This window comes from Nelumbo lutea, chromosome 1 (genome assembly GCF_056320005.1).
Source record: "Nelumbo lutea isolate HS-2025 chromosome 1, American lotus-T2T, whole genome shotgun sequence".
Taxonomy (NCBI): Eukaryota; Viridiplantae; Streptophyta; class Magnoliopsida; order Proteales; family Nelumbonaceae; genus Nelumbo; species Nelumbo lutea.
Genome location: NC_142684.1, coordinates 86,698,570 through 86,708,021, shown reverse-complemented (window position 1 = coordinate 86,708,021; position 9,452 = coordinate 86,698,570). Strand labels below are relative to the sequence as shown.

Here is a 9,452-nt window from a genome sequence, read left to right as displayed (position 1 = left end):
GTCAAAACAGTTTCGGTATGAGGTCTGTTTTTAAAACATTGTTGCGAATCCAAAATCCCATCAAAAAATCATTTTTAGTGAAAAAAAAAATTCAGAAGGGGCATTTTGTATCAAAATACAAAAAAAAAGTCCATTTAGATAAAAAGCAGTTTCATGTTTATAAAAAGACCAGAGTGTCAAACAAACACTAAGAAAGTGTTTTTTCCAAGAAGCCCATTTCAAAATAACTTTTTCAAAAGCCCTTTTACGCAAAAAACGAAAAATAATACATTCTCAAATGCGAGAATAAATCCAGTGAACCCGTAGGTTCACAGCGAGTGTGTAACCTCCAATAGTAGGCGTGAATGTTACCTATTCAAATCAAGCCATTTTAACACGTCTTTTTGTTAAGTGGGTGTATTGAACTCTCCTTCCTCCCATTTTTTCAATGCTCAAAAATGGGAGTGTACTCAAAAAACAAAAAAAAAAAGGCAAATAATCCAATCCTCTCATTATGAATCATTTAAACTCTCCTTCCTCCCATTTTTTCAACTGAGCTATAGCCTGGAACAAGAGACCATTGGTGATTTCTGAGCACAATTGAACTTCGATTTTGTTGCTTCCTGCTCTTGCAAGGGGGAGATACATCAGAGGAGCTGATGAGGTGGTGAGCTTGCACGAGCAAGGGAAGCTCCGGCCACTCTTGCAAGGAGTCCCAGTCAATCACTCCAATGGCCCATGTGATGGCTGCACAGGGATACACTTCATATTGTGCTTCAAATGCAATGGCAATTGCAAAGTCAGTCCTGATGAAGGGATTGATGATGGATGGACAAACCGTTGCCAAGAATGCAACAAGAATGGATTTTCTTATTATTTTGATTCCACAGTGCTTTGAATTAAGAAATTAATTAATTGAAACCACTGATGTTCTGTGTATCAATTTGTGTATGATGGAATCACCATTAATTTGATGATGTAAATTTAACTTTCAGCAGTCTCTCTGTGCACAGTTTTCAAAAAGTTGATGAAGAAAAAACATTCAGGTCTTGTTCTATTTTTGGATTTTGAGATGGGGGAAATTTGGTCAATAGTATTTTGATTCCCATTGACTAAGAATTCCATGTTCCTTTTTCAAAATTATGTAGGGATCGGGAAAAATTTGTTTTCCTAGGTATCACTTACCCCCATCTGTTAAGTGAATAAATAATTCTCCTGGACAAAAATCTACCTTCTAATAATAGTCATTACCTTATTTATATAAGAAATAAAATAACATAACTAAATACACTTACCCAAACCCAAATAAGTGTTTTCCAAAAAAACCTTACCCAATAAATGCACCCGGTAAATAACTTACCAAAAACCAACGGGGCCTTATTTCTTTTTAATAAAATCAGATAGATGATTTATTTATCCAAAGAATGGATTGTCAGTTTGTTACTTCCCCACGCATAGAAAGCAGAACCTTTGCAATTTGAAGATTCCAATAGATTGCTACCGTCAGAGTTCGGTTGTGCTCAGAAATTCGTATGATTCAAAACGAGAATTCTGAATTATTTATTTATTTTTTGTCTTCTTCTGACAGGGTGAGCCGTATCACCTGCTTAACGAACAATAATGAGCCTCATTCGAATTGGTGACGTGCACGCTTTCTAAATCAGCCTCGCATTAGGAAAGAAGATGTCAACATCGATAGATGTTCCGAATATACGGCGGAAATGTACTGTGGGGTAGTCTAGTTAAGGGCTGATTCGGTCTCAAACCTACAGGTTCTGTGGCAAAATCAACTTTTGACGGCCAAGATTATCCCGTCTTTAAATAGGTCCCACCATAGTGGAGTCCTGCACCTTTTACATCGGTGTATTGTGTCACGTGTGTGCATGCGCAAACGGCAAACCTGGTCTACACACTAATGACTGACTACTGAATAATGACTTAAAGAACGAGGATGGTCGGTAGATGATCCAGGTCGTTGGGAGCTTTCACTCACAAAATACGGAGTTCGAGAAAAAGCAACGATGCCATATGCACGTACACAAACTCGTGATACCGAAATACCGACGAATCTAAAGCCCTTGGATTGGTCATCAAAATGTCAAACACTAACTGTTCAACAGATCGTGTGGACAATATAACCCCGGTACTACGTTACAAAGCTAGAGGTAGTCGATACGTAGATGGATATTGCCCTGGGTCAACCGAGTTCCGAAGCCGGCGATATCGATAAATGCAGAAAACAACAGAATTACAGAAAAGTGGAGGAAGGAGGAGAAGTGGAAAACCAAGCCAGAAAGGCAGAAACGCCCAAACGATAGTGAAACCCACAACCCACGTCTGAACTCCTGGGGGGTTTCGTTGCTCCGCCATTATTTAATTTATTTCTTGCGATATTATATTGTTTCTTTTTCTGTAAGAAGAAGCGGGGAATCAACTACCAGAGACACGGGTCGGAGCACATCCATCCGTTCATGTCCGTCCAATCTCTCTTTCTCCTTTCTTCTTTTTGCTCTCTTCGGGAAGGTGCTACAAACAACAAGCTTGCTCTCCTCCTTCTCTTGCATTACCTTCAGGTTCTCTTGCCACAGAATTTTTTTTTCCTTTTTTTCCTTTACGAATGTTGTTGTTTTATGTTTGATTCATTTTATGGTCCGGACTTCCGGTGTTGTTGTTCTCTTTCGGAGCTTCCAATGTTTCCGATACAAGTCTTCTGAAACTTAATTATGTCTTCAATGAATCGTATGCTTCGTTATTTTCTTTTTTTCATTTCATAGTTACTTTAATCCTGCGTTGGTGTTTCTCTTTATCCTTCGGTTTCCTCCGTTCCATCACCTAAGCTGGTTGTTTGCGATTAATTCGAATTTGTCATAGCTTAATAAAGTTTCATCTTTCCTGGAAGAACAGGGTCTTAATTGTTTTCTGTTTTGGCGTTGTTCCGTTCCAACAGGTAAAGTGAATTCGTCTTACGTGAACTATCAATGCAACTATGAAGCCCGGGGGATTAATTTTGCCCCTTGAATCCGCTTCTTAGGTCGGAAAAAGCTGGATCAATCAGAAGATAAAATACTAGAATTTGATTGAATTTGAAGAGAGCACATGAAAAGATTTTCTAATGGGAGCCCCAAACGTGGAGAAGAAATGGGTGTTCCCGCTTGTTGTAACCTCTCTAATCTTCATTTTCCTCGTCGCTACCTGCTTCAACATGGGTCTTATGTCTTCAGTACAAACAATCAATTCAATTTTCTCAATCCTTCCAATCCGCGTCTCTGGAAACCAGACGGACCCAGTTTTCATTGAATCAAAGGTTCCTCATAAGCCACCCCCACCGTCTCGCCCCCCTATCCCTCGTCTGGCTTACCTTGTCTCCGGATCAAGAGGTGATCTGGAGAAGCTCTGGAGGACCCTCCACGCACTGTATCACCCATGGAACCATTACATCGTCCATTTGGACTTGGAAGCACCAGCTGCAGAAAGATTGGAGCTTGCTTATCGCGTAAAAAACAATACAATCTTCAGAAAAGTTGGGAATGTGCGCATGATTACCAAAGCGAATATGGTTACTTACAGAGGACCGACAATGGTTGCTAATACTCTCCATGCCTGTGCCATCCTTCTCAGGGAAAGCAAGGAGTGGGATTGGTTCATAAACCTCAGTGCTTCGGATTATCCACTTGTGACACAGGATGGTTGGTTCTGATCCTTCTTTTTATTTCCTTCCTTCCTTGGTGGGTCGTTTTGGTCATGGAAATTCATTCTGTTTAGTGTGAGTTGATAATTTCTTGTACTCCGAGCATATTTTGGTGTTCTTGTGATTGATCAGAATTGTTGGGGTGCAGATATTCTTCACGCATTTTCCACTGTGGACAGAAATCTGAATTTCATAGAACACACAAGTCGATTGGGGTGGAAGGAGTAAGTTCAATTTCTTCTTGTTCACTTTCTTTCTTAATGAATTGGGAATGTGAAGAGTCATCAACCTTATATTATGTGGTTGTGCTACACAGGGGACAAAGGGCAAAACCCTTGATTGTTGATCCTGGGCTTTACTTGTCAACAAAATCAGACATTTTCTGGGTTACTCAACGAAGACAAGTGCCAACAGCATTCAAGTTATTCACTGGTTAGTTTTCTTTCTCCTCCCTTTCCTTGACACCTTGGGGTAGTGAAAAGTAAACCATAAACCGCAAATTTTGTTGATGGTTGCACACTGAAATTTGACCTAAGTAGGATGCTAGAAAACTCTAAATATATCATTGACCATGTCAAAAATTGCTACCTTTGCTTTTATAAGTTAATTATAAGGTCGAGACGCTTACCTGTACTTTATCCAAAACTGTTTCTCATTTATAAATATATCTAAGCCTGGCATAGTACCCTTTTAATAAGCTAAGCTGAGCTCGATAACTTTATTAGATCAGCTATCAGGGTTGTTTATTTTATTGCTAAAAGATGCAACCATACTCCTTGGAGGAATAGAAATAAAAAATAATATACATGTTGTCTGTTATTTGGCTGTAAATATATCTAAGCCTGGGATAATGCCCTTTTAATAAGCTAAGCTGAGCTCGATAACTTTATTAAATCAGCTATCAGGGTTGTTTATTTATTGCTAAAAGATGCAACCATACTCCTTGGAGGAATAGAAATAAAAAATAATATACATGTTGTCTGTTATTTGGCTGTAAATGCTTCTTCAGTATGGAGGATTTACTTTGATCACCATCTACAAGATTTTACACAACATGCTCTTTTGCTTTTCTTGGTTGTAATTTGCATCATTCAAACATGAAGGCTCTACTCTTGACCCAATAACCCTACTTCTGCAGATTCTTTTATAACCAAAAGATGGAAGTATGCATGTGTAAACCAAGTATTTTCTATAGCTGACTGTCTGCGGGACATACGTAAGAGGGTTGATCTCTCCTTTGCAGCATGTTCTAATTAGGAAATCTCTGTGGTTTCTAAACTGATAGAAAAAAAATGGGAACTGAATGAAAATTTTCTGATCTGTTGTCTGCTTAGAAACCACCACAGTATGACCTGCTGATTAAGAGATCAAAGATTTTTGTTTTCGGCAATAAAGGATCAAAAAGTTTCCGAAGGTGTTGACAATTTGAAATGTTCTCTCTTTATAAGTCATAATTGACATATATTGTTGGTACAGGATCAGCATGGATGGTTCTATCACGCTCATTTGTGGAATACTGCATATGGGGCTGGGACAACTTGCCAAGAATCCTTCTCATGTACTACACCAACTTCATCTCTTCCCCTGAAGGATACTTCCAAACAGTCATTTGCAATGCGCCAGAGTTCGCAAAGACCACTGTCAACCATGATATGCATTACATATCATGGGACATTCCCCCGAAACAGCATCCTCACACCCTCAGCGTTAATGACACAATGATGATGATTAACAGCAATGCTCCCTTTGCCAGAAAGTTTAAACGAAATGACCCTGTCTTGGATAAGATTGATAACGAACTTCTTGGCCGGAAGAATGGTGGCTTCACACCTGGTGGTTGGTGCTCTGGAAACCCCCCTTGTTCTGAGGTGGGCAACCCATCCAATGTTAAACCAGGGCGAGGAGCACGCAGGCTTGCAATGCTCATAACTAGGCTAGTTTTTTCATCTAAATTTTCTCATAACCAGTGTAAATAGAGTAAACAGAAGCAATTTTAGTTGCGGCTGCCCAGATTCACCAGCCACAAATTGAAAACTGTAGTCGGTTGAAGAGCTACCGAAAATAGACAAGCACCCTTATCTATCATGTGGTAAGAAATTCTGTGAGTAGATTGAATCCTTCCACAATTTGAGGCCTAGTGAACAGTGATATTTATAAAGGGAGATGGATCCCGAAATGCAGGTATTCACTTTCTCGATTAAGAAATGATTCAATCAACACTTTAATGTTCATTTCTATATTTTCCCTGGTCATATCATCAAAATTTAGGCATTTTTGACAGAATGAAGCAGCGAGAGTGTTCCCAGATGCACTTCTCGCAATGCCAGAGGATCTAATGTAGAACATTTTCTGTTTCAAATGTTTATTCATTGTTTTGGAGATTGCAATGGATCTGTTGATGTGTGGAATCCTAACCCAAGAACCTATTAAGCTCTGTTAGTTGAAGGATAAGAATCAATAGGCATTTTTATAACCTTCTTGCACAATCACAGTTCAGCACAAAATCAAGTTACGAACTTAAGATACCATCATCAAAAGGTATCTAGAAGGATTTTTGGGAAGGCAGTTGTACCAGTGCTGAATCAAGATGAAGTCTGTTATATACAGTTCAAGAGTTCATGGAAACACTTTCTAGTTCCAACTCTATGGGGGAAGCACAAAATACTTGAATTATCACTACAGGCTGAATGTTGAATTTCCTGAGTTAAATTTGAAGAAAGATGCGCACTTGGAGATTGGGAGAAAATGCTAAATGAAGAATTTATAGAAGAATTAGACAGTTTTTGCATGATAGGAATATACTCTGCTTCTACTATTCTTCTCATTTCACCAATGGTAACATTGTACCATATCTGCTTATCCTCAAGAGTCAGAGATTGCAAAACACATTTTGCATCTGATGAGAGTGAAAGTCATGGTTACAAACAAATGAAGGATGCAAAACTGAACCACCTGGTATTTGTATCCGGTTCAGATTTGAGTTGCAAACAAATATAGCTCAACTTTTTCTTACGAGTGTCCTGCGAAGATGGGACATTTGTCAAGGAAAAGTAGAAAGTGACAAGCTGTAGGTAATTTCGACTCTAGCAAACAAAACACGCTTCTTGTTTCCGTGACTCTTAACCCTAGTCGGGTGGAATACTTTTTCTTTTCCGAAAGTTTAGGATTGATGATTGGATACAGGGAAAAGAACAGCAGTATCAAACAAAGAAAGAAATTGACTCTGCTTCAATACTCCCTAACAAGTAATTAGTAATTACACAACTGGATTACCCTTTCTAGTTTCCCTGAATTGCTAAAACCCAATTATACATTCAAATCACGCCATTACTTATATCAACTACAAAACAAAAATATCCTCTTCCTCTGTTCCTTGCTTGATTCTTCTCCGTCTTCAATTGGGAGAAGAACTTGTAGCCTCTGCAATTAATCATCTTAAAAAATAAAAAAAACTCAAAACTACTATCCAATGGATCAGACCCAACAGACATCGAATGAAAGACAATTATCGACAATTATAGGAGAACCGACCCCATTCATTCAATTTCAAGTATGTATATTTATTCTCTCTGAAATTTACAGAGGGTTGTTAAAATTGTATATTTCCAAGGGAAACAGGCAAAGACAGTGGACAAAACTATGTTTGGACTTCGGAATCACACAACTTTAACCGCTGTACAATGCAAGCTGGGTAACTTCTCCAACAAATCGAATGTCAGCATAGAAGCTTTTGGCCTTGTCGGCCGGTCAGAATATCCCACCGGAAATAGTGGGGCAGGCGTCGTTCTTTCGCAGGTTCTGAACCACTTGGCCTGCATATACTTGTGTTTCCTCCATGGAGCCATGTGCATCTTGTTTTCTTTCATGCATTTCTTAGCGGATGAACACAATATCTTGATCAGAGTACGTAGCCTTTCGGCCTTTCCGACGAAAACTTCAGGAAGCCGTTTGATTAACCGGTTGTATTCTTCACTTGCTCTCGCCACCTCGAATTCACCCCGGAAATTCAACTCGATCACTACTCTCACATCACCTTTCCTGGGATTGTTTTCCACCACATCGAGATAGGTGTGTTCTCCTGTAAGAAGTTCAAAAGGGTGAGCCACATTGGATACAGAGCAGTTGATACTTGTATGATAATGAGAAATCTGAACTTCTGAAAGTAGGGTCTTTGTTTTCGTTAAGATGGTATAAGTTCCAAATGGAATCAAGGGATTCAGGTAAAATTATTTGATTTGGTCGAAAAGCTTAAAACCAAGTTCTACGGTTTTGTGAAAATCTTATATACCTGATGGGATGTCTAGGGAGCTTCTCCACTTGGATTTACATATGGCACTGTTGTAACCAGCCTTGAGAAGATGGTCAGAAACTTCCCGCTGCAAGCATCTCCGGCAACCTCCGGCTACGGGTTTCCGGCAAATGCAAATGTTTCCTGCCAACTGACATTCCGTTATGGCCTCTTTGGTGGCTTGTCTGATTTTGGATTCCAGAGAGCTGGTCCTGCACAAGGTCGCCTGCAATTTGGTGAAGTTTTCCGGTTAGCATTCCCGTCGCCGCGTGATGAATATGATATCTTTATGACAATAATACCGACAAAGGTAAAAAAAGGAAGAAATAACGGAGAGGATATGTATCAGAGACACCGACATCACTGAATCCTCTCAGAAGACGGGATTAATTCCATGAGAAGTGTTAGGAAGGATGATTGTGTAACTTACTTGCAGAAGCTGGTGCTGCTTCTCCCAAAACGCCTTGCTCTCCTCAGCGTTGCTAGAACTTTCTTCCTCCTCGTCCTCGTCGACGAGGAAACCAGCTCCGTCTTGGTTGTAGCCATCGCCCTTATCGGAACAGATTTCCGGCGACCCATCTCCTTCCTCGAGGAAGCCAAAAAACACATCGGGAACGGGGAGGCTGGGCCTTCCCCCGAACCATTCAACCTCACGATCACCAGAATTAATGCTCCGGCAGTTCCCCGGTATTCTCGCCGTCGGTCCGGCCATGGCCTCTCAGTGTCTACTACTATCAAAATTCTGAATGAGCCAGTTTTATATTAGCGAGATCTCCGATTTGTGGTAGTAGTAGGGTAGTAGGGCGGGACCCAGCTGCCAACGTGGACGAACGAGCCGCCGCTTAATATGTGGGTGAGGACTATAGTCCAGGCGGCAAATCCCCATTGGTTATGGCGCATTTTGACGAAGAAGTAGTTTGGGTGGGTGATGGATGAAACAGCGAGGATCCACGTCAGTCTAGTCCAATAACTAGAGTTCCAAATTTTATCCGGATCTAATTGACTCGAATATCCGATTTTTATATAATTTCTTTTTGCTTTTCCATTATTTTTCTAATTTCTTTTGGGTTAAATAAAGTGTACAATAAGTCTATAAGATCCCAAAAGCATTGGGACTTATACTCATGTTGGGAGCGTGTAGGGACCCCGCAGGCTGGAAGTCAAATGATGAGATGCCAACTGGAGAATCTGACGAGGAGGCCACGTGAGGCTGTATGCGGACGTGGATATCTTGGTTTTATCCCAATGTGGGACCAGGCTTGTCGCCCACCTACTTCTTTCTAAAGTTCTACTTGCACAAAATAATATTATATTTGTTATTAATCAGTTAAACAAAGATTAGATGCAGTAACATGGTTTTGCTTAGTCTTTCTGGTGAGTATGGGTCGGTTCAGTTTGGTTTCGTGGTACAATCTGAAATTATCCCATAAATATTGGTTTTAGGGTTGGTTCTAACCTTAATGGTTTTAAGCTCTATTCGTGAAATCTATTGTTTAT

At 40.0% G+C, this 9,452-nt stretch overlaps 2 protein-coding genes across 3 annotated transcripts; one reads left to right on the top strand and one right to left on the bottom strand.

Annotated features, from left to right (window-relative positions):
- The first annotated feature begins 1,914 nt into the window (after positions 1-1,914).
- Positions 1,915-5,898, top strand: LOC148875902 (beta-glucuronosyltransferase GlcAT14B-like). 2 transcript variants are annotated; one of them, XM_088965690.1, is made up of 6 exons: positions 1,915-2,552; positions 2,927-3,665; positions 3,816-3,891; positions 3,984-4,099; positions 4,806-4,883; positions 5,144-5,898. In XM_088965690.1, the coding sequence occupies exons 2-6, from the start codon at positions 3,092-3,094 to the stop codon at positions 5,641-5,643; spliced, it is 1,344 nt and encodes a 447-aa protein (XP_088821816.1). In that variant the 5' UTR covers positions 1,915-2,552; positions 2,927-3,091; the 3' UTR covers positions 5,644-5,898. The 2 variants fall into 2 exon arrangements, with proteins under 2 accessions (XP_088821816.1, XP_088821817.1); XM_088965691.1 differs by lacking the exon at positions 4,806-4,883.
- A 1,285-nt stretch (positions 5,899-7,183) lies between these two features.
- LOC148875901 (uncharacterized) lies at positions 7,184-8,741 on the bottom strand. Its single transcript, XM_088965692.1, has 3 exons — positions 8,386-8,741; positions 7,956-8,181; positions 7,184-7,745 (listed from the first exon to the last, which is right to left on the bottom strand). Exons 1-3 carry the CDS (start codon positions 8,665-8,667, stop codon positions 7,324-7,326), a joined length of 930 nt encoding a protein of 309 aa, XP_088821818.1. The 5' UTR covers positions 8,668-8,741; the 3' UTR covers positions 7,184-7,323.
- Positions 8,742-9,452: the final 711 nt, after the last annotated feature.

Coding starts and splice junctions, on each gene's coding strand:
- LOC148875902 (XM_088965690.1), top strand. CDS start 3,092: ATGGGAGCCCCAAACGTGGAGAAGAAATGGGTGTTCCCGCTTGTTGTA. Junction 3,666..3,815: donor TCCACTTGTGACACAGGATG/GTTGGTTCTGAT, acceptor GTTGGGGTGCAG/ATATTCTTCACGCATTTTCC. Junction 4,884..5,143: donor TGACTGTCTGCGGGACATAC/GTAAGAGGGTTG, acceptor TTGTTGGTACAG/GATCAGCATGGATGGTTCTA.
- LOC148875901 (XM_088965692.1), bottom strand. CDS start 8,667: ATGGCCGGACCGACGGCGAGAATACCGGGGAACTGCCGGAGCATTAAT. Junction 8,182..8,385: donor AGCAGCACCAGCTTCTGCAA/GTAAGTTACACA, acceptor ACCAAATTGCAG/GCGACCTTGTGCAGGACCAG. Junction 7,746..7,955: donor CTCCCTAGACATCCCATCAG/GTATATAAGATT, acceptor AACTTCTTACAG/GAGAACACACCTATCTCGAT.